Source organism: Aythya marila (genome assembly GCF_965140915.1).
Source record: "Aythya marila genome assembly, chromosome: 1".
Taxonomy (NCBI): Eukaryota; Metazoa; Chordata; class Aves; order Anseriformes; family Anatidae; genus Aythya; species Aythya marila.
The window spans coordinates 23,278,059-23,303,469 of NC_139042.1; the positions used below are offsets into that span (position 1 = coordinate 23,278,059).

General features: G+C 39.2%; 1 protein-coding gene across 2 annotated transcripts; it reads right to left on the bottom strand.

Moving 5' to 3' along the window:
- Positions 1-268: 268 nt before the first annotated feature.
- LOC309883115 (NEDD4-binding protein 2-like 2) lies at positions 269-23,356 on the bottom strand. Of its 2 annotated transcripts, XM_082770891.1 has the most exons (7): positions 23,274-23,356; positions 22,776-22,947; positions 19,600-21,032; positions 11,818-11,942; positions 7,853-7,941; positions 7,401-7,477; positions 269-3,088 (listed from the first exon to the last, which is right to left on the bottom strand). In XM_082770891.1, the coding sequence occupies exons 3-7, from the start codon at positions 21,030-21,032 to the stop codon at positions 2,890-2,892; spliced, it is 1,923 nt and encodes a 640-aa protein (XP_082627017.1). In that variant the 5' UTR covers positions 22,776-22,947; positions 23,274-23,356; the 3' UTR covers positions 269-2,889. The 2 variants fall into 2 exon arrangements, with proteins under 2 accessions (XP_082627017.1, XP_082627018.1); XM_082770892.1 differs by lacking the exons at positions 19,600-21,032; positions 22,776-22,947; positions 23,274-23,356 and having other exon boundaries at positions 11,868-11,934.
- Positions 23,357-25,411: the final 2,055 nt, after the last annotated feature.

Below are 25,411 nucleotides of genomic sequence, written 5' to 3' on the forward strand. Positions count from 1 at the left end.
ATCAAATTATGTGTGTTCTGCAGACGAACTCTGATTTAAATTTCATGCTTCAAAGAGTGGGATGGTAAAACTACAGCTAAGTATCTTAACTCTTCTGTTTAAATTTATTTACCAAACCTCACTGGTTTGAAGTGTGCAGCAGATACCTAGAATCTGCATTTGTAACGCTATAATTTCTTCATACACTATGAACTAGCAATTTACTAAAAATCAAAAACAACAGAAAGCCTTAATTCTAGGTATATTGTTAGTATGTGTGACAAATTAATAAGTGTATTGCATAAACGCTATGCTAGATAGAAAAAATATTTAGAGCCCAGGTCTAATTGAAGGAGTTCTTACATTTCTTGTATGTACTTTTTGAGAAAATAAGTCATTTTCTTCACTTGTGAGGGAGCAGGAGAAATTCATTACCTGTAAGGTGTATTTCACATCACCTTTTTGTTTTTAATTTTTATTTATTTTTTAACATATGAATATTGTAGTGTAATATGCCATCATGGATGAAAAGAAATCAACTTCTCTCTCAGATACACACATATTTCTAGTTTGTAGCTTAAACCCTCATGAAATATATATAATGAAACAAAGATCATGTGTTACACAGTAATTGCGATTTCACCTACCATGGACTTACCTTGGAATACAACTTTATTGATTAAGCAGTTTACAGTAAGTATTTGATACTCCGACAAGTTGCAAAGCATTCTGTTCTTGTTACATATCCCTTGCCAGATAGCAAGCCTATACTGATCAACGTACTTCACATATCAAAAATACTCACCATCCATCAACAATTTATTAAAAACATATAACACAAATATGCGGCATCCTTTTAAAACAGTCCTAATTCCTACCTACTTACATACTAAAATTCAGTTAAAGAAAATGTAAATATGAAATAAAAACATTTCTAAAAAAATCTTTCAAAAAACTGAAGACAGAGGGTACCAAAAACTATCATAATGCCAAATTTCAATAATCACCGTTTTTGTCATATCTTAGCACACCGCCTGAATATCACATAATTAATAAATTTCATCACTTTATTATGACTTAGTCATAATAATAATGATCATGTGAGTAAATAAAATGAGTCTCTCTAAAACCTTTTTATCTTCCTCTCAGTTGAAATGTAATTTATATTTAAATATAAAAGCTTCAGGATAATTGAAGTATTACTGACCAATGACAAAGATTTCTATGATTCTCTTGAAACATGGAAAAAGATGACTATGAAAACTAAAATACAGTAAACACAATTGGTATCAATAATATACAACAAGATAATTAATATAATTGGAAAGCTGCTTCTTTTTAACACAAACAGTAGTTCAATATATTAAGAAACTGTGCACTATTTGAAATAGATTATTTTTCAATTAATTAAAACATCACTGAAACGTGAAACTGCATACTTCAACTCTTGCAGTTAACAAAATCTTTTATAAAAATGTTGTTCTAGATATACATTAAATTGTACAAATGTAGACATAAAGTAATTGTATAAAACGACAGAAAGAGAATTCATCATATACCTTGATTTTTAAGTTACTCAGACTTTAAAGATGAAACAACTTTTAGGGCCCACAACAGAAACTCCCAATAAGTTAAAAAAAAAAAAAAATAAATCACACTGGCTTCAGAATTTGCAAAATTCTGATGACTATTGCACCTAATAATAGTAATAATAATAATAATAATTTCAGTTATGTTCTCACATTCTCAACAAGCCTTCCTATTCAAGACTTACTCATTTAGTGCTTAAGGAAGTCAAACCTACTTAGACCTGAAGATAGGTTATTTCAGCTAACAGGTTACTAGCAATGCTCAGCTGAATAAAAATCACAAAAGCTTGAAAATAATAACTGTTGCACTGAACTACTAAAACAACATCAAAGACAAACATGTTTTATTAATACAGCAAGCAGTTAGAAAGCAAGAGAAGTGAAAACTTATGAATTAATCAGGTTTTGAAAGAAAATGGATAATAAATTAGTAAATCTTCATGCTGCCTCATTCATTGCTAAGCGCTGAATAACAGATCACATTGCCTGTGCCAAAATTAAGAATGCAACATGGTTTTACAAAACTATCTCCACTATTTGTATTGAATTGATACTTCCAAGTACTTAGTTTTTATCCTGGATGAAAGAAATTGCGTAGAAAGAGCAACAAAACTGGCATTTGTAGTGAGAACATTTAGTTTTTAAAGTACAAACAGAGTTGGTGGTGCACAGACACAGTCATATTCTACATGCTGCTGCCAATGAAAATGAATAAATAAATTAAAGAATTGAGGTTACAGAGTTTAAGGCTGGTGAACACTGTATTAAAAGAATGCTGCTTCAGCTGAGATGAGCTTCTGAGACAAAAAGCCAGAAAATACATGCCAATAGTTTGCCAATTGTCAATATATACCAATTAAAACAAAAGGACAATCCAAGACAAGTGTTTTCAGAAAGATCTCATAAAAGATTAGGAGTCTAAATCAGAATCATTAAAATCAGTTACTACATAAATAAGCTCTTCTTCTGGGCTTTAATTCTGTTTTAAAAGGTATCTAACAGGACCTCTTTAAAAAAACTGTTCAACAGTTACAGTTAAAACATCATTGTCTTAAATTGAGGAAGGAAGACTGCTATACCTCATACTATATCAAATATTTTACTGAAATCAAAGTTATTACAACTGTAATAAATATATATATTTTTTTAAAACATTAAATGTACAATTTTATTTACATGCAAGTCCATTAAAGAAACAACCTCCAGAAGGGAATGGTCTTGAAATAGGCCTATTTAAAACAGATAATCCACTACTTCATTGGAGGTGGTGATGTATTTTAGAAGGGCACGTAACAGATTTTTATAACTGACTGCAACTGTGTTATCGGCTACTGGAAATAGCGAAAGAATTCCATGAGTCTGTATTGCCTCCCCACCTATGTCTTCGCTGCAGAGGTGGCCTTTGTGTGTGTTTGTGAGGAGGTGCAACTGAATTCATGACAATAGGTATGGATATTTGATATTCGTATCGTTCCAACATCTGAGCAATCTTCTCACGAGTGACCCCATGTTTATTCCTCCTACAAAAATAAAAACTTAAATAAATTGTCTGGTATGTTTATGTTTACAGTCTTTAAGAAAAAAACTAATTTCACATTTTTTCTTCTTGCTTTTCGTATCTATAAAAACCAGTTGTGTTTTCCTGCATTACTTAGCAGTAAGCTTTAGATAACTAAAAAACATACATTCAACTAAGTCAAGAGATTGCATACATTTTTAAACTAAAATGCTGTGACATTTGAAATTTCAATTTCATTACATTGTATTCTCATTCTCCTAATAGTCAACTTGTGTTAAGGTTTATTTATTTTTTAACAATTCAACACTGAAAATGTTAAATAACAGAAAACAATTACAGCCTTTCTTCTTCATATAGAAATGTGATGTTATTCACCAGGAAAACAAACAAATCATCCTAGAAAGACTTTATTTTGTTTATTCAAGGAATTTTGCATTGTATACTAGCTAATAGGTAGAGGGAATAATGTGTTCTAGACTATTACTTATGGAAGCAATGTTCAAAGAAACAAAAACAAATGGAACTACATGGTTTCAAGACTTGATGACAGAGTGTTTCTCATGGATAAATCTCTATATAAAATGAGGAAAAATTTTAGTTTTGAACTAGCACTGCATGTTCATGATACTTTATCTAGTAGGTATTACCAATACTTGAGAAAAAATGAGAAATATACTCAAAAAAGACAGATAAGGGAAGGGAAGAACAGCCAAAAAAGTTGTCATTGCAGTGTTTAGTGAGGAGCTGCTGCTTTCAGTGAGAACTTGGCCCATTAAGAACCCGAGACATGAGATACTACATTGCAATGCATCTATCTCCTCAGCATCTATGGAATAGCACCTTAAAATCCACATTAGCAGAATTTCAGTCCCTGCTAAAAAGAAAACCACGAGGCTCAAGCACAAACCAAATGTCAGAAAATTACCAGCGCTGTAACAGAATTGAATCTAAATGAATAGACAGAGAATGTAAATGGAATCTTTTTATAATGTAGACAAGAATTTACCATAAGCCAGTATATTCTTATCACCAAGAAACCTTGTTGAAGCTGAAAAATTTCCAGGTCATACCACTTGGGTAACTTTGTGCTTTCTGACAGGGACAGGGGGCACGAGTCCCCTGATTTAATAAATAAATAAATAAATAAATAAATAAAAGATTTTAAATTTAAACAAAAAATTAAAAATTTCTGAATTCTATAAGCAAGAAATCAACAGGGGGGACAAATACGATATGCCGGAAAAAGAGTAGTCTATAGAGAAATATTAAAAAAAAATAATAATAATCTAGGAGTTTGTGCACATTATTGCAACAAAGGAGTACCTATCAAGTTCACAAAAGCTCAAAGCATACTGTAGGTAGCACACTAGTTTCATATTTAGATTGGAAGAAGAATCGGGCATCTCAGAGGTACTCAGGATTAAGTAGAGTATTTCCCTCACAGATTTTTTTTTTTTTTCAGATGAGACAACTTCAGAAGCTACAGTGACCACCACAAGAGGCTCACCACTTAAAATATATTAATTTTCACATCCTGCTAAAGCTGTCCAGGATCAGCAGCATGTTAAACCCACCAGCTAACAAGTCTTAACAGGTTTGATTTTATTCACAAATATGAACGGGACTATGAGCACAGGAAAAAGCCGACCCCTAGAAATACAGGGATTCTATAAAGCACTTGACTTACATGATAAAGAAATGGAAAAGAGGAAGTCTAAATCCTTTTATGCCACCCAGTGCAAGTACAAAGTTTTATAAGATTCTCCCTATCTCAGTACAGCTAGGAAAAGAAAACAACTCAAGTGCAAATGGCATAAAGTGCACATTCACCCAAAATTGAATGGACTTGAATAAGCAAGTAGTTTTTCTTCAAGAAAAAGGCAGGACGATACAATCACCAGCAGCAGAATCCCATCAAGCACAGAAATTACTTTAAAAAAAAATAAATTGAACGAATCTGTTGTATAGGGTCATTTAATACTAGGATGTCACAGAATTGAAGACTCATTCTGGTTATGAAAGACCTCTAAAATCATCAAGTCCAACCATTCACCTAGCACTGCCAAGTCTACCACTAAACCACATCTCAAAGCAAACATCCTCTTTGGGCATGTTTCAGGATAGCCGAGGTATAGTGAAAGAACATAACGCCATCTCACCCGTAAACAGTAAGATATGCCAGCTAAACCTCCTAACAGATAGTTAGGCTTTGAAAGCTTTTGGTTTTTTGTTTGCAGCAACAAAGAATCTATTTCTTTACTCAAAGAAATTTTATTTTTTTTATCTTTATTCTTTTTCAAAGAATTGATACTAGTAAAGTTCTGTAACTGTTAAATGCTTCTACATTAGACTAATCTTGCACACCAATATATTGGCAAAATAATCCTACAAAGGCATTACTGCTTTAAACAATCAGCATGGGTTCAATGCAGTCAATGTCAAACTGCAGTTGACAATCAAACTGAAGGAAAATGGGGTACACTAAACACGTTGCATATCAATTCTGTGTATATACAGACAGCAGGTAACTGTTTAAGAAAACACCACCTGTCCCAAAATACTGATTATACAGGGTAATTATTTCCCAAAAGTCTGAATCAAATGCACTTATTTTAATGTTCCAATTGACCAGCTACTCAGAAAGCATGCAAGCACGAAAAAAGGTAACATTTCATCCAACACTCATTAAACACGTCGTCAAAAACATTTCTATCAATCATTTTGCCACTTACTTGTTCTGATCCAAGATAACCTAAAAATTGCATCTGAAAGTATAAAACCCTTTATATGAAAGGTCTAAATGCTATGCAAGATGTCTCAAGCACTACTGCAAAACACACATGTGAAGTCAAGATGTTTTCACAAGTTACATGCACAAAACTGAACTAAGAGCAAAATCACACATGAGCGAGTCTAATGGCAATTTGTATCTCATTGGCATGCTGGAAGAAAAAAAAAAAAGGCTCTGAAAGCTATTCCACACTAGAACATCTGTCATGTTCTTGACATCACGAATTCACCATTCAGCCAGCGCTGACCTTGTCTCTTTTCCTTTCAATAAGGCTTTTCATGGATTTCCAAACACTAAGCGCTAAGGCAGACACAGCTCTATAAAAATGGTATCTAGAAACGCACCAGACTACTAGAGTGTCACCATTGTACAGCACTGGATGAAAGTTAAAAATAAAATTCAGACCACGTGAAAACATGCATTTTCTGGAAAATTTGAGTCTTTCTCATGCAAAGGAGATCTCACACTGAACATCTTAGAAACGTCTGATTACTGAGACAGCTTCCTGCCTGACGTAGCAGTGACACACCATAACTAGGAAAACTTAATAGAACTCATCCAACAGAGGGAGAACTCCATCTCTAAGAATAAATTAGTGGTAGCTTAGGAGAAAAAGATGAAAACTTTAAAAAATTATAGAGAACACAGAATAAGGTCTAAGTAGGCAATATATGTATTACACAAACGTACTTGGTGGTTTGTAGGGGCTATTTTACAAAGCTGAAACAACGAAAAGCCATGTCAGTTGGAAGCACCTAAAATTACAATCAGCAAGAGAACTCCTTGGTCAACCATGAAAGCATTACACTGCATTTCAAACACAAATTTCCCTAGGTGGTGTTGGTACCTCATAGATTCCTAAAAGCAGATACACCTGAGCCAAAGGCAAAATTAACCAGGAATAATAACCAGCTTTCCAGATGCTCTCACAACACACATGACCGATAACCAATGTCCAACAGTACTCTACAACAGACCCTCTCAAGACTGGGAACAATTTCACAAAATCCTGCAGTAGAACCATCTAAAACACAAACTTTCCTTTTAACTTTCACTTATTAGCAATGGACTACTATTCCCTGACACAGCCATCTAAAAAAAGTAGACATAACAAGACACTTATGCACTCTTAATAAAATGCATATTTTCCTTTTGTCTTCTATTGCTTTTCTTCAGTGTTTTTTAACAAAAAAAATCTCAGGATAACTTAAATCATTCCATACAACAGAAGCACTTACAACAATGCTCAATCACTTTTTCTACCCACATGCAACAAAGTTTTAGTATTGACTACTTGGGGCCAACAAGACAGGACCTCTCTTGATATCCGTAACATTTCTATTTGAAGGTACATCTCAAAATGCAGATTTAAAATGTATTTTATACTAGTAGTTACACATTTGAATAAATCAGATACTGGATAAAATAAAAACCCCTTTTATATATATATTTACATGGGCAAATCTGTTTGTCTGTCTCTATATACATAGAAGTACAGTGATTTCTGCAATATAAACCTTACTTTTCTAATTCTTCAGGATCAAACTTCCACCAAGTATCAGGCTCATGGAACTCCACCCTGTATCCCTTTTCGAGAGCCTGCAGCAAGCAAAAAAAATATTGTTCATATGAGTATCATTATTATATAAAATATGAATAGTAATGACTATTTTTATACTTGTTGGTAGACCAGATAATAAATGGATGTAGTTAACTCTACAATACGAGCACACTGAATTTCACTTGCCCCCAAACCTGTCTTAGCTTTCACTCCACACTAAGCAGATTAGGTCAAGTCTGTCCTAAAATTGTTCTGGACTATTGCCACACCAGTTACTGATTGTATCAATAAGCAGTCTCTCTTCAGAAACTTGAGTAAGGAAAATGGTCTCGCACAAAGCAGACCAGCTTACCACACGTGAAGGTAAATGTGCGAGGCTGTAACAGATGGTATGATTTCACAACAAAACCTACCACTTCCACATATGGTTTCATCTCCCAGGCTTGAGTATTAGTGTTGTCTATTATAACTGGAGATCTTCCCTGCTCCATTGCTTGCTTTGCTGCAATGAAAAACAGTGCATGTAAATAAGCAGTTATGTAATTCAAATTAGTGCATGTAAATAAACAATTATATAACTCAAATAAAATGGTGAACACAAGAATTGTTTTGCAACAGTCTGACTGAAACACACTGCTCTAAGAAAAAGATGAAAAGTACTGAAAGGTAGAGATGGAAATGGAAAGTAGTAGGAGCAAAAAGGTAGGAAAAATGAAAGCAGGAACATAGAAACAAGGTGGTGGTGAACTGATACAAAGGGGTAAACAAGAAGTGTAAAGTCAAAGCCACTCAACACAGCTGCTCAAAGTATGGGGCCCGCTGACACCCCCAGCATAAAACCATATCCAAGTTCCAGCTTTACCAGCAGCACACGGTGCATTCTTAACGGGGAGCTGTGGTTAGGTATTGCAGCTCTTCTCCAGCAAAATGCTAAGAGATATGTCGCCTTCATACAAAGACATCACACATCCTGCTAGATCAGGACGACTGAAAACAAAGACAGATCACCTTCTGGTGAATGTTCTTGAACATACCACGTGGCCACTACTTTACACAAGCTTCATTTTCTGGCTGTCCAACTTAAGAAGTGACAAATAGAATTTTAAAAATTGATATGAACTCATATGAATATGAATACAGTGAAAAATTATTCTGAATATATGAAGTTCTATTACTCCTACATATCCTGAAGAGAATGAGAGAATGTCTAAATTGAAAAGTCTGGCATCAAAAACAGGAAGATATTTTTAACAACTGTGCCACAGCATGCCAACACACACACAAAGAAATCAGAATTTAAAACCACTAGTGCTCATAAGGAAGTTAAGATGATGAACCAGATGAAATAAATGAAATACCTGAAGCTTAAAATACTAAGATTACTGTCATACAGGAAAAAAAAAAAAAAAAAGTTTCCAGGAGAATTAATAATGTTCCATTAAACATAGTTAAAATAGTATATATTAAATGAAAAGCTATGTCTGTAACAAGTACTAAGGTTTATAAAACAAATAAATACATCTGTTAAATACATGCCCATTCAGCAAATAATGTTCAGTTTGTACACTGAATAAAGAGGAGATCTGAAGGAAACCAATGAGCCAAACAAACAAAAAAACCCAACCCTAAGTTATTGTAGAATTATTGTTGAGAAAAAAAAGTAAGTTATTGTAGATTTTTCTTGATGGAATCAATCCACACAACAGGAAGAAAAGAGTCTTGGAAGTAACTATGTAGACAGAAGGGAGAGAAAAAGCAAATATAAAGCATGTTATAACAGAGCACTAAGAATCAGTGGGGAAAGCCATAAAAAATGAAGAATATATTGCTCTCGTTTCATTAACGTTGCACAAATGATCTTTCTCAGTGTGGTGGTGTTACTCGGGTGGGCAGCCAGAGTTCCACCACGGCCACTCTCTCACTCCCCCTCCTCAAAGAGAAAGGGGGAGAAAATACGACACAAAGAGCTCAAGGGTTGAGATAAGGACGGGGAGATCGCTCAACAATTACCGTGCAAAACAGACTCAGAGTAGGGAGATAGTAAGATTTATTGCCGATTACTAACAAGCTAGAGAAGTGAGAAACAAAGGAAAGAAACCAAAAACGCCTTCCCCTCATCAGTCCTCTTCCACCTCCTCCCCCAAGAGCAGCGCAGAACGGGGGTTATGGTCAGTCAGCGCTTCTCTGCCGCTCCTTCTTGGTCACTCTCTGCCCCTGTTCCACTCCCAAACTGAGCCTGCGGGGGCTGCCCACAGGCAGCAGCTTTTCAAGAACTGCTCCCACACGGCTCCGTCCCACAGGGTCCATCCCCTAGGAGCAAACTGCTCCAACCTGGGTCCCCCACAGGCAGCAGCTCCTGCCAGATCACCTGCTCCTGTGTGGGCTCCTCTCCCCGGGCTGCAGCTCTGGCTTGGGGCCTGCTCCTGCGGGGGCTCTCCACAGGCTGCAGCTTCTGTCAGTGCAGGGCCACCTGCTCCACCAGGGGCTCCTCCACGGGCTGCAGCGTGGAGATCTGCTCCACCGTGGCACTCCATGGGCTGCAGGGGGACAGCCTGCTCCACCACAGTCCTCACCACAGGTCGCAGGGGAACTGCTGCTGCCTGCCTGGAGCACCTCTCCCCCTTCTTCTGCACTGACCTTGGCACCTGCAAGGCTGTTTCTCACTGCTCTCTCCCCCCCCAGCTGCTGTTCCCTAGAAGGTTTTTTTCCCTGTCTTAAATCTTTTCTCACAGAGGCACAAACAACAACACTTACTGGCCTGGCCCTTATCTAACATGGGACAGCGTCTGGATTCTTCTCACAGAAGCCACCCCTATGGCCCCCTGCTACCAAAACCTTGCCATGGATACGAATCTAGAAAAGAAGACTGACAGGCTGTCAGAAGCAAGGGAAAAATCCTGAAAGAAGCAATTCAGAAGAGATTCAAAGGCAGCAAGAAAATAGCCGATTTGGTAATGAAGATAAAGGGGCCATAATTTACAAAAGCTTTCGAAGAAAGATTGAATTACAGCTACAACTCCCTTACATTATTCTCCTCTCTTGTCTTAACTCTGGATCTTAGTAGTAGTGTGCACAGTATGCTGATGTAACTCCTTAGATAAAGTTTTGTTTAAAAGGGAAAAAAAAGGTAACTAATTAGTCACCATCAAAAAAAAAAAAGGCAGTTAAAACCCAACTGGACCCGTCAAGAACATTACAAACATGTTAAAGGTAGCCATAGGTTACCAGTAAAAGAGTAAAGGATAAACTACAGTAAGAGACACTGAACAAATACAGAAAAGTGAACTTTAAGGGCCTAAAACCCCTTAAGAGTGACACTGATTTCACATTTAAAGTCACAATCGCAAATTAATTCTAACATTTCCTAATATTTGTATAGCTGACCCTACAAACTTTCATGTATTGCAAAGACCCACAAAGAAATGAAAGCACAGGATTTTGAAGTACTTCGACAAAGACTTCTACCTAGACCAAACAGGAGGGAAGATGTGATCACAGCCTCAGCCCAGAGCTATTCTGGCAAATGTTCTGCAGCAGAGGTGTTCTGTGCAACAGGGCACAGCTGTTCTTGTTCTAGTTATCAAAATCACTGAATGATGTAGTATTCTGGTTATCAAAAGCACTGCACAACTAAATGATACAGAATTGGACAGATCTTAAGGTCTAGCCAGAAGCAGCCAGAAGCCACTACCAAGTGAGAACTGTTTGGTGGTTTTGCATTTGTGACATACTGAGACCTCTCGTCTGGAAACTGCTGTTAGCAGCTCTTTTGCTCCTTTGACTTCTACTGGCAACTTCATTTCAAATATTTATTATTGTGGCACTCCAACATCAAAAGTGTTTCTTACAATTTTTACAGTTCCAATAATTGCTCTACAAAATTCCTGCACTGTTCATTCATAAACTTTCCCCAGCATATCATAATTCTTTTTTATTAGGGTGAGGATGGAAGAAAAGGGGAGAACATTCTTAACTCCTATCCTACAGATTTTTTTCCTTGGATCTCCATATCTTTTGATGCAAAGAAGGATTCCTCTTATGGTGGGAAAGAAGCTGCTGGCTGAGACACTGCAGCAGAGAGATTAAACTGTGTTCACAGCAAGTCATAGCACAGAAAAAAGAGATTTTGTCCTTTTAACTCTGAACCTTTCACCATTTCAAAATCTAACGTAAATATACATATATGCTAATTAAAACATAACAAAAACTTAAAATACATATGCTTCTATACTTATACATATATATATATTTACACTTTTTTTTTTTTTTTAAATATATGCTCCTTCTCATTCAGACCATTAACCCATGCATGTGGTGCTATATTTTTATCCTCTAAATACAAACGTATTTTAATAGAATTTCTTTAACGCATTCAAACCTCTCTTCTGGTTCCAGTCATGGGCATCACCAAGCTGAACAACATTATACAGGTATCCATCTTGTTGACGAAAATAATCATCGGTGCTGAGTACAATGCCATCACAGCTTTCACCAAGCAGAATACTGTTGAACAAAGGTAAATGCAAAAATGTTACAACTTTTATTTTTCAGACAGAAAACACACACACAAACAACACAGCTAAATATATATTTATCTGTGCCCTGGTTCTGAGCCTCTTGCGAATGACAAACTGGTTTATAAAAGTATAGCTATGAGTATTTCCAACAATTCCAATACAAATTTCAATTTCAAGTACATTTTTTCCCCCTCTCAACTGTTTCTGTCTTTGTTTTTTCCTCACCATCTTTAAAAGAAGTTTGTTGCATCCTACTTTACGGTTCTATTGCAACAGGTTCTTAGCACCTCATGGTCATTTATTGCATTTATCAACATTTTCCATATCAGTTCTCATCTGGAATTATCTCTAGGAACCAATCTAATCATGGAATCTGGAGACAACTGAGAAATGAAGCAGATGCTTAAATCCTTCTTCCTCTAAAATCCACCCTCCACTTATCTGTCCATGCAGTTCTGTCCTTGCAGATAAAATATGCGTTGAACAGGAACAGCAAAAGCAAATTACTCATGTTTACAACAATTTTCCTATTCTCAGGGAAAAGTATAAGATCATAATAAGCTTTCAGCATTGTCCCACTAATGAAAGTCAGGATTAGGGAAGAGCATGTATATTCCTGCAATATCCTATACTCTCCTATTTCAGCTCTATGTTTTAACCCCCAGTCCCAGCCACACAAGCTTACTCACATCCACCTTGTTATCAACAACGAGAAACCTGGCAGTCACTGCATCTACAAGCCACTGGTATTCACTATACCCAGAAGAAAGTGACCTTTTCTCATTTTTTTTTCCCTATGTTGCTTTTCTGAAACTTTAGCAGCTGAGCCTATTCAAGGAAAAGCCCAAAAAGATGACACAAGAGAAGTGGTTTGAGATTAGTGCAGCCCACCCCTGGCAGAGCAACAGCTCCGTGGGTTAGCACGTCTCGCAGAACTGTAGTTTCAGTAATAGATGACAAAAAATTTAAGATAAGGTTTTTTCATATCAAGGAAAACTTTTTACAAAGGAGACAACAGCACAGTTCTGTTTAAAGTCAGATCTACTGATCCACAGTCTGATCTCCTTGACTGTTTTTATATTCTGTACTCTATTTAAATTTGTAAACAGCCACCAGGCACTCAGTGCCCCAGAGCACTTCCAGTGTACTGAAACATTCAGGTTCTGCTGCCCTATGGAAATTTAGGCAGCTACTCAGACTGGGAAACAGGCAACGTACCCAAAGGCTATAAAAAATGAACAGAATTAGCAATATGCGTGATGTGCTGCTGCTGAGGTGCCAGGGAGGGAAGAGAACTGGCCAGATCCCAAATAACCTGGGGGAATAAATGGATGTTAGTTCTAAGTCACCAAGCTTTCCCATGAATAGCTGCAGGAAGAGCTACTTAAGTTTAATTTCACAAGGATTTGAGATGTCTACGTGGCAAAACATAGCAACAGTAGACCTGTTAGAGATCATACTTTAAAGCCTGTGGATGGCCTAACATTACATCAGTTACAGAGCTAGGGATCTTCATTAAAAACTAAAAAGGAAAAAAAAAAATCCAGTTTTATTTAACAAAAAATAACCAACAAAACACTGTACTGTATATTAATTAAATTCCTACATAATTACTGTCCTGCAATTAAGTTGATGACTATTTTTGCTTTTAAAACACAGATTTGTAATAACAGAATTACTGGGGAGTGGAAGAAACCATGAATAACAGAACTGTCAAGTAACACAATCAAAGAAGCACACAAGCTGTTTTTTTTCCTTTTTTTTTTTTTTTTTTCCTTTTTGCTTTTTCCCTTTTCCAGAGTATAAGTTTTGCTCAGAATAAAGAGCAGTGCTGTTTCAGAAAGCAGAGCATGATACACCAGAAGTACAGCCACTTTGTTGGGATTGTTCAATATTTCTGGTAGAGTCTTTGTCTTTCAGTAGGATATATATTACACTGCTTTAGAAGAGTACAGAAGGATTTTTTTTAAGCAGATACTGGAAACAACTGGATCCACCTTCCCCACTCATTTCTTGGGTGCTGAACGCAGATGCACAGAGTAAGGACCACGTGCCCTAATGTTTTGGCTAGGATAGAGTTATTTTCTTCCTAGTAGGTGGTGTGGTGCTATGTTTGGGATGTAGGATGAGAAGAGTGCTGATACCATGCTGATGTTTTAGTTGTTGCAGAGCAGTGCTTACACCAAGCCAAGGACTTCCCAGCTTCTCGCTCTGTCCTGCCAGCGGGCAGGCTGGGGGTGCAGCAGGAGCTGGGAGGGGACAGACCCAGGACAGCTGATCCCAACTGGCCCAGGGGGGATTCCATCTCATATGGTGTCATGCTGAACAGTTAATATGGGGTGGCTGGGGTGGGGGGGGCTGGCTGCTCGGGGATAGGCTGGGCATGGGTCATCGGGTGGTGAGAAACTGCATTGTGCATCACTTGTTTGTACATATTAGTAGTAGTAGTAGTATTTTCTTTCCTGTGCTAATAAACTGTCTCTATGTCAATCCACCGACTTTCATTTCTTTCTGATTCTCTCCCCCATCCCAGAGAGAGAGAGGAGAGGGTGAGCAAACGGCTGTGTGGCGTTTTGCTGCCAGCCGGGTTAAACCCCACCACCTAACCACAGAGATAACACAGAGCTGTGACCCGGTTCGTCTGCTGGCTGGGTACCCGCAGGCACACCCCTGCAGCTCCCAGGAGCCTGACTGTCTGCTTTCTGTAGGGATATATGGGAACTGGTGAGTCAAGGCACAGAGACTAATGGGGTGTTCATCTTTGTGTTTCTAGGAACTGCTCAGTGTTGTGTAGAATAATTCACTTAGATTCCTCTCTTGTATTTTCCAAACTTCAATAAAGAAACACTGTGACCAAGGTTTGGGAATCTTGCAAATCCATCATCAAAGTTTAATCCTGAAATACTTTGTTATTAATCCTCAAAACTCAGGCTACAAAGCAATTTATGAACCTATGGAACCAATGTAACAGATTTAATACACTAAACTACATTTGCAAGAATAACCCTGAAACCAAGTAACTGGGAAGGCAGACTGACTACCAGAGAGGCCAGAGGAATTAAATCCTTACCCTCTCAGTAAAATTTTACTAAATTTTAAACACAAACACACTTGTCAACTTCATATGGAATAATTTACACACTTGTAAAAGTTGTAAATAAAATTTATCCTAGGCTCATGAACTCAAACAGAAGCAACATAAAGCACATCTGTGTGAAGAAAACCATTACTACCTAACACCACGAAGGGATGATCCCCATTCTGTGAAACAGAGAAGGAAAGCCAAGGAAGATAAATACATTTCTAACAGGAAAGTCAAATTACAGATTGCTCAGCATTGATACGTGCACATGCCCAAAATGAGCAGCAGTATTACCCAAGTGCTGTAAACCTGCCTTTCCCTCCCATCCATTCCCTGCAACTGAACATTCACCTTTGAACACAGTGGGGCAGTGACATTAAAGCAGATACCAAAATTAAAGCAGCTCACTTACTTTTCCTAGACATGCTGGTTGATCTAACAGGAGGTATTAGCTCTGCACACCAAACTCATCTGGAAATCAAAGTGCTCGTTTGAACTAATCAGCAAACTCATACATATTTTTTCCAGCATGCACACACGTGCACAAATCCTGCTTTAATTTCAGTTCTTTAAACAGTTCCCCAAGCTGCATTCTAGCCAGCCTGCTTTCAAAGATGATTTTATAATCAAGAATAATCTTAGAATCTAATAATTTATCTATTTAAGATAGCTAACATCATAGGGAATCAACTAGACTGTAACTAAATACTACTTTAAAATCTGTAGTAGTACTGAATTATGTAAATGACGCTTTAAACACTGTTACAAGCCATGTTTTTAAAGAACTGCATAATTAGGAACAACAGCACCCAAGTGCTTCTATGTTCAGCTTTACATATTCTTTCAATTTTCCCATTCCAGAGATCCATGGGTTCCTCTCTCTGGAAGAACAGCCCCAGAAAAAGCTGACTACTTGCTTATATACCTAGAAAGAGATTTAATTTCAAGTGTTCTTCTTAAATGACATGAATACTTGTTCTTTCAACTTCATTAAACTTTTTTTCAAATTCACATTGAGGTATTTTTATGGAGGAATGGGAACGGAAGTTGCTTCCAATTTTAGATGCAAAATATCCTAAAAATCAAAATTTGTCTTTTGTAACTTTTCCCAATAGCATTCACATCATAAAACCACATTATCATCTACTTAAAATTTCATCAAACTTTTGTTACTTGGGCTGAAGATACCATTGCTGGGCATCTATCTGGTCAAATTGGTTTAGGAAATTTCTAAGTTGTCAATCACTTCCAAAACAAAGGAAGAAACACAACGTTTTTATCACATGTCATTATTCCAAGGTTTTCTCTGAGATGTTTTGGATTGAGGAAGTGGTATCTGGCAAAGTACAGGTGCTTGTTTTCTTGTAAATTGCATTTCTCCCAGCACAACCTTAAGCATGGCAAGAGAAGGAAGAAGACTGGCCTAAAATAGGAAGGATGTGGGCAGCAGAGTGGTACAAGCTGGAACAAACAACTTGCAACTGGCAGCAGGGCTAGGAAACAGGGACAAGGCAAAAAAGTAAAGTGCGAGGAAGAAAATGGTACGATTATCCTGGGCGTGAGACAATACCACCAGCTGAAACTGGGAAAATAAAATGAACCTAGGGAGAAAGGGGAGGAAAAAGAAGGAGTTGAGAAATCCACTTGGAATTTTAGGGCCAAAGCAAAGCTGCTAGGTGCAGACCAAAAGCTACAGTTGGGTAAGAGCAGGAAAACAAACCTGGAAAGTAGATGGATAAACAGATGGAAACCGGAATGAGTCTCAGGAGGCTGTGATGTCTAGGTCAGGTGAACGTATGCAATAAATCAAGGAGATCAGAGGAAATCCCCAATGACCAGGAAAAGGCTAATGCTATGCCCCTACGCAAGGGAAATAAAGAGCGGGAACAAAGGCACTACAAGCTGCTCAACCTCACCTAACTTCAGCTTCTGGTAGAAACAGGGAGTACACCCTCTTGGAATCCACTTCCAAACTCGTGAAGGAAATCAAGGGAGTCGGGAAGAGTCAAGGAGGGTTTACAACAAGCAAATCTTGCTTTATTGGCCAGACCAGACTGCACTCTGATGGAGCAACTGGCTTTGTGGATGAGGACAGGGCAATGACCGTAGTGTTGTATGAAAGCATTAAGACTTCTGACGCTTCCAGTGTGTACGTGCAGAGTACATCAGGGGCTGATGATGGAACCCAGTTCTTCATCATCTTCACCATTAACCTGGATGATGAGGCAGAGAACTTGCAGGTGACACCAAACTGGTAGGCAGGCCACGCCTACTGAACATTAGGGCTTCTAGCCAGGAGGACACAGAAAAATTTGAGCACTGGTTGAAGTGAAACATCATGAAGCTCGACAAGGAGAAGGGCCAAGTTTTATACCAGATGGTCCATCTGGTACAAAAGAAATCTTTGCATCAGTACAGGATGGAAAGCAACTCCTTGAGCAGCCCTACTGAAAAGACCTAAGGATTGCAGTAGATGATGATGAACCAAGAGTGTACTCTCCTCAAAAGAGGAGCAAACCACATGCTGGGCTGTATTAGGGAAAAAAGCAACCAATGGAAAAAGTGGCTCAATGGAAGCTACCATCCCCTCTCTATCTGTTTCTTGTGCAGTCAATTCTGAAATACTGTTTCCAGTTTGAGGCTTCCTACTTCAAAAGCCGCACTGAAAAATATGAAAGGGTTGAGCAGATGGCTACCAAGATGGCTAAGGGGATATGACCTATGAACACCAGAAAAGATTTGAGAGACTGGACTCCATACCCGCAAGTTTTCAAAGTCAGGCTAGAAAAACACAGTCGGTCTGATCCAATGATGGCAACAGTTTTGTTCTAAGCAGAAGGGTGGGCTAGGTGACCTCCAGAAGTCCCTGCCAAGAAACGTGCCTGCAATTCCAAGCAGGTGGGATGACAGAGTCAGGGCTAAACATAGACTTCATTAGAAGATTAAAGACAGACGTTTTGAGTTTGGGAACAGCAGGAAATGTGTGCCTGTAGTTACAAACTCACAGTTTGGGAAAAAAGAATAAAAGAAAAAAAAAAGACTGGAATTCAAAATTCCTGGGTGTCATGACTGCTCTGCTGTCATTATACACTTGGGAAACCCAATTACAAGATGCAACTCGTTCCCTTCTGTTACTGACCCATAGAGGTGATGTCAATTTTCTGCTTTTCCAATACAGTAATTTTGCTAGCACTAGCAGTAGAGGTTTGTCTGAAGGTGCTAAGGATGCCAAGACTGCCAAGATACCTGCGGGTAATAATGAGTCCACAGGGCTGTATTTGCTGTCCTAGCCTGCATTTACAGAACTCCATGATGCTACATTTTTTTCTTCTTTCTCCCTTCAGCTCACCCCACAGTACCTGAGACCCTGGGACATGATTTCATGGGAATTAACAACTGAAAGCCAGCTTTGAACACATGAAGTTATATGTAGTTGAATACACTGAAAAACAAGTCCCGCACAGTTCAAATTCTGCACCCAAATTCCGTGACTATGATTGACCTTGATCTCATAGTGCCCACCTTCCCATCTGCTAAATGAAATTTGTAATTTGTCTTACAAGGAGATGAAAAAGCAGAAATATATTCACACACAAAAAAAATACTAAGGTATGTAGCATCTTTCAGATAATATGAATAACATACTTAGAGAAAGATTCAAAGGCCATTCAGTACAGAAAATATGAAAAACATTAATATTAAATAGCATCATATTTAATAACATCAAATTTCTGCAATGAATGAAGCAGTATTGTTTCAAGCTGATTTTTTGTTTGTTTAAATTTTCTGTGGTTTTAGACTGCCAGCGTACAACAGAACATAACCACAAAAGACATCCCATTCGTGTTGCACAGTTTCTTCATGAAGCTCCATCAGTAATACTGATATTGTAACTTCTCGTATGCAAGAGAAACCTGTTTTCATTTACCACAGATAGTGCCTGCATTCTGTGCCAACCTATGTGCCTTTTATGCTAAGCAAAAAAATAGTGAAAATCCACGCTGGAGTTTGTACCTACTTTAACCCTGTCAGAGACTTCAACGAGTATATTAATAAGGCAAAATGATACTTTTCTTGTGTGCATTCAAATAAATTTGACAGATGTTAGTATGAAAAAATGGTTGGGATTATACACAATTTCATCAAGACACTGAAAACATGAAGAGCAGTACACAAATTGCATGTTTTCTGAGCAGCAAAATTCTTCTAATGGTCTTTGAAGATGACCAGTTGTTTTTAAATGAAGGAATTTGAGAATACAGAAAGAGGCAGACCGTAACATTACTAGTCCACCTGAGAGTTTCAGAACAAGATACAAAGAACATTTTAAAATTAACATAAAACAGCTTCTGTTCATCAAAACTCTTACTAATGGAAACAAACCCCAAAGCATATGATTCCAATGTTTACTGTTGTTATGTCCTCACATAAAATGACTGCATTTTAACAGCCTACTTTACAAATACCAAAGTTTGCCAAGTGCCTGCTGATAAACTTTTTAAAAAAATCTTTAATTTTTTTTATTTTGAATAAGGTTCCCAAGCTTTAAGTCTTGACTTACCGAGAAAGTGTTGATTTCCCTGAACCAGGCAGGCCTCTTAAGATTAGGAGCACTTTCTGTGCACAACCAAATCGTTCCTCAGGGAACTGCAAGGAAGGAAATCTGTGCATTCCTTCTGTACTGTACATTTTTGGATCTTTCCAACACTCTTCTCTGGTTTCACAGAAACCATTATTTTGGGGTCCATTCTGCTCATTATTTCCATTCCTGAAGACCTGAGCACTATGGATATCAGTATGACCAACATAGCTGGCACTTGGATCAGGCAATGGACTATGACAGTTGGTATCATTATTTCCACGGTAACCACAGTAATTTTCATAAGAAAAGTCATCCCGCTGAGAAGGGAAAGCATTTGTTTTTTGTAGTGGGGAATTCAGTATCTGAAAAGGCGACTGATGGCTCAGTCTAGGAGGAGGAAGCCCCTGAGGTACTATGAAAGACTCGGTTGACTGCCAGGCAGGTCTGAATTCAGGCACGGAGTTGTTCCAATACTCAGAATCTATTTGTCCATTAAAGGCATTTTCAGGTTTCCAGCCGCTTGTTTCTGTGACAAACTGCTGCTCACTGCTTGTTTTCTGACTTTGCTCTTCTCCAGAGAAACAATGCCCGTTCTCATTAAACGGTCGTGGGCTGCCCAGCGATGAACGCTGATGTTCCTCTTGTGATGTCTGACTGCAGTTATATGCAAAATGTTGCTCCTGAGAGGTTTCAAGTTCGTTCTCCTGAAATGTGTTTAAATTTTCACTTTCCAGCTGGTGAATTTCCTTGTAGAACTGGTTCAGTTCATCATCCATTTCTGGTACAGCAGAAGAAACAGTTTCCATCACCATTGCCTCCTTTCTGTTATCTCTGTTTTCATGCAGTTCACCCTGATCTCCCACATCGCTTCTAGATTCGCCACAACTTCCAGATTTGTCCTGTTTGTTACTTTCAGCCGGCTTGTAAATCGGTCCAATAAATTCTTTGCTTGTAATAAACTCATCATCCCATTCACTTCTATTTAGTGAGAATGTTTTACAGCTATTTTTATTATCTTCTTCAACATTACTGGACGTAACAGGATCTTTCTTTTCTTCAACTTTAGCGTTGTTTATTAATGGAGGATTTATATTCTCTACAATCTCTGAATCAAGAGGCCGACTAAACCCTAGATTATTTTCAGGAAGCACTTCATTCGGTGCTCCCAAGACACCCATGGGTATTTCCTCTTGCTTTTGCAGTTCATGTTCCCCCTGGCTTCCTGAGACATTCACTGGTGTCAAATCATTAGATGTTCTGTCAGGGTCCACTTCATCCTGAATGCACTGGTTGTCATCCCCTGAGAGTTTCTCATAAGCCCCTTCTGTTGACTTCATTTTTTTAGAACATGGTTCAATCGGGATTTCATCCTGACACTCCAAGAGCCTTACTCTACTTTCAGCATGAAGCATCTTTGAAAGAAATGAATACATTATTAGTACCAACAATCTTAAAGTAAAGTATAAGAGTAAAGTTATTCGGGCCTATGATGTACATCATCTTCAGACTTTCCACCGTCACAACTGAAATGTACTGAACAAGAAAAAAAAGCAGAGTAGCTACTGGAAGGCTTATTTAAACAAAAAACCCACACTACTGAACATCTTTACCTGAGAAACAGGTTAGAGCTATATCAGTCCAGCAGTCAAACTTCGTATTTACTTAAACTTAATTTACAAATCATGCTTTTTATGTGAATTTAATATTTGGGGGCAAAAAATCAGATCAACAACATCTGTCCTCCACTGACCTATGTGAATCTGGCAAGTGTCATAAATCTGCATTATAGGACAAACATGTGCCAAACTCCAGTGCATGCTGAAGCCTCACATCACCACTAACACAGCCAACGAAAATGCTTCAGTCACAAGGATTATTTTTCTGTGATGGGAACTGGAGTCAGCTATTCCATTTAACACCAATCAAACAGATGCTGGATGGCATTTATAATTTGGTGCTAGTTAAATAAAGACTTAAAATTAAATCCGCAATCTGTTATTATGTTTCTGTTTTTGGAACAACTGAAGACCTTTGTTAGGTACCAAAACCACTCGGTTGCGTGTTTGTAAAAATAAACTGAAAAGGCAATCAATGCACCAAATGGATTACAACATAAAAATGAGCCAGTAAGCTCCAAAAGGACAGACAGGATGAGAACAATCAAAAACATACAGCAAAATAGTGCTGACCAGCGTGACACCCAGTCATGCCATTGCCTCATCCATTCTCCGTCTCTCTAATAGGCATATTTACATTTTCCTTTGCACTCTGAAGTTCTAGACAGAATGCAATAAGAAGCAACTGCACTTAATTTATAATACAGTGACTAAGTAGCTTATTCAGTAAACCTTTCATTAAGAAAAAAAAAAAAAAAAAAGGCAGTATTAAATAAGAAAATAAGTACATCTCCTACCAGAGGGTTTGTTCTACTACTATGAACCTTGAAACATTTCAGCTTTCTAGGAGTGAATGTTACTATAATGTTGCATGCTCCCCATTCCGGACAAGAAACAAAGTTTTTCTCCTCTGTCTGAAAGGGACCCACAGGTAGTATCGCAGGAAGATTTGTAAGTAACACTTATCACCCCGTGTTCACTTGCAAAATTGGCAAGAAAAGGTGTTAATCTGGACACTTCCTCAACAACTGTACAAACAAAAGAAAAAAAAACAGAGAATTTTGCGGTCTTCAGTTCCCAAACATCTAAGTGAAGATCGTAAGGTTTGTATTTAACTTTATTGATCAGAAGAGAGTGCTAATGTCAGAACGGGGAGAAACGAGGCCATGCAACTATCCTTCTTGCTTGGAGTTGGCGTAACAATGCTCTGGGTACCATGGTCTCACCTCCTCTCAAGAGATAGGAACCATTTTACCGCTTCTCAGTTCTTCCTTTCTGCTACGGAGAAAGTATGACTTACATCTCTATTCTCCATCTCCCCAAAATGCTACCTTACCTCCACTTGAAAACATGGGTGGAAGAAAAATGTTGCTTTATTAGTTTTTAACCTTCTCTCTCTTCTGGGATGGGGCTTAGGCAGAGCATGTATTTTGGTATGGAATGAAAAAAGGGAGCATGTCTGCGTGAGAATTTCTCTAATGATGGAGGATAGAGCTCTGTAACTGTGCCACCCATGGAATATACCCTTTTTTGGCTAACCTTGACTCGCCCTGACTACCCCTTGGGCCAGAGGCGTTGCATGTGAACACATTTCCACCTGCACACTCAGGGAAGGCAGTACGGGCTGAGCAGGCAGGCAGCGAGCCCAACCTACGTGGCGGCCTTGCCTTTTGAAGGGGATGCAGACTGCACACGTAGCTCTGTCAGAATTCTGTAAGAAAACGTTTGGAGGTGTTAAACACAGGACGCACACGGGATTCAACCTGCCAAACCCCCAAAGCCACGCGACAAGCCCTAAACTCCAATAAATTCCCCGATGTGCAGAGGCGGGGCACACGCAGCGCACCTTACAGACGAGGGCAAGGCCCTCAGCCCCCGGCTGCCTGCGGGTGGGGGGGTGGGGGGAGGCCGCGCCTCAGCCGCTCCCTCCCCGACCCCACACCTCCCTCAGGCGGAGCCCCCGGCTCCTCCTCGGCCTCCTCGGCCTTCCCGACCCCCTCTCGCCGCCCCGGCCGCATGCGGGTGGAGGAGACCAACCTCGGGGCCGTCCTCCGCCGCCTCACAAAGCAGCGCGCCCCCGGCCGGCGCTGCGGAGGGCGGCGGGGCCGGGGCCTCGCTCGCAAAATGGCGCCGCCTCCCCTCCGCCTCCCTCACCCAGCCGGCGGCGGTGGGAGTTGTAGTTCCGCCCCCGCCCCCCCCACGGGGGGACTACAGCTCCCAGGAGGCATTGGGCTGAGGGGGCGGGGAGGTGGGAGAGGGGAGGCGCGGATTGGCCGGGGGTTGGCGCGCGTGCGGGGAGGGGCGGGGCTTGTGGCTGAGGGGGAGGGAGGGGCAGGGACAGGGCTGGGGCAGGGAGGGGGAGAGAGAAGGGGACTGGGACCAGGGACCAGGGACAAGGGACAAGGGACAAGGGACAGGGACAGGGACAGGGACAGGGACAGGGACAGGGACAGGGACAGGGACAGGGAGAGATTGGCCACCTCTTGCTGGTGGGATGAGTCAGCTTTCCCTTCATTCCTCTCCCAGGAATCCACAAATCCAGGACTGTGGATTTGGGGCTATTTTTCTTTTTCTTTTTCTTTCTTCTTTTTTTTTATAATTATTATTTTTATTTTATTTTTTTTTCCTGTGTGGGCAGGTGTTGGGCTTGCACACAGCCAGGCTTAGGGGAGCTTAGGGGGTGTCTCAGTGGTTCCCTAGCTTTGGGTGCTGCTGGCCGTACTGCAATGCAATGAGCAACTTTGCTGCTCTAAATCAGTATTAAACCATTTGGTGATTTATTCTTTGTGAAATAAAAAAAAATCCCAGCTACCGTGCACATAGCTGCGTTTGGCAGCCCCTCTTTGTGTTTCCTCTGTGTTCATTTCCACCTTCCTCCTCGACCCTCTGCTGCATCCACTCCATGTTCTGTCTGCTTTCTGTGGTCTGCCTTCCTGAAGCTGTCTGAGGGTCTTTTTTTCTTCTTTTTTAGTAATGAAATAAACTGTGAAAGTATATTCTGCCAAGAAGTTGGTCCTGTCAATGTTGAGTAGAGCATTATTTCCTTGGCTTTAACCTCGAAGAAGGATACTTATTGCAATTGCCTATGTGTATCCCTGTCTGAGGTTAGCTTACACTGATCACTGTGTTAAGAATAAAATATTATGTTGAGTTTTCAGGGTCAGAACTTTAATTTTGCTTTAAGTGGCATTGTGATTTTTGTGTATAAACAACAAAGATTTGAGCAAGATCCTAAATTTCCGATGAGGATTGTCCCCAGTGGAAGAGCTGCACAAGCCTCCAAGATATGTGTTACACTTCTTACATGAGCTTCCAACTCATTAGGCATATCTAGAGTATATTTTTCCATGCTGTGGCTATGTTCTGTTTTTCAAATTTTGCAGTATTATGCAATGCAAACAGTCTTTTTTAAAAGTAATTAAAAAGTCTTTAAAAGTAATTTTCCAGTTTCATTAGTGCACACAACAGCTCTTGTAAGTGATATGCCCATTTTAAGTATCTGCTACATTTAATGTTTTCAGATCACCTGAGAAAAATGTTCGTATTTTAAACTTTATCTTTGGTAGTAATAAAGTCTCTGAAATTAGTTTATTTGCCATACAAGGTAAAAATAGAAGAGTGACTGTTAGTATCCATATCAGACATTCATTCCAGTCAGCCTCTGGTCCAAACCTCAGCCTCTGTTCCCGTGACAGGTGATGGCCTAGTTTTGTTAGAAGGTATGAATGCATCTTCAGTAGCATTTTATTTTAGATCAGAAATGAGCTTTTGAAGTGAAGCTCTTGATTCTTGCTATTTATCACACTTTGGTTTGCACTGTGGGTAGTCGTATAGTCCTGGGTGTCTTGCAGGGGAAATCAAGTCAGAGGATGCGCTGCCAGAGCGCACTTCAGCTGCTAATATGTGTTGCATCCACAGGACCAGATTGGTGCTATTCCTGTTTAAAAGCTCCTGGTATCTGTATGATGGGAATGCCAAAATCTTAGCATTCAATGCCTTTCTGTACTGGTTTGTACTTAGCAGTGCTGCAGTAGTTACCTAGATGCCACCTACGTCACTACCAGACTCGGAAAATCTGTGTGCATCTTCTACAGAACAAGGGTGCTGTAACCTTTTCATGCCATTCCAGACTGGAAAAACAGTGTGTGAATTCCTCTGGAAAACAGGACCAGCCC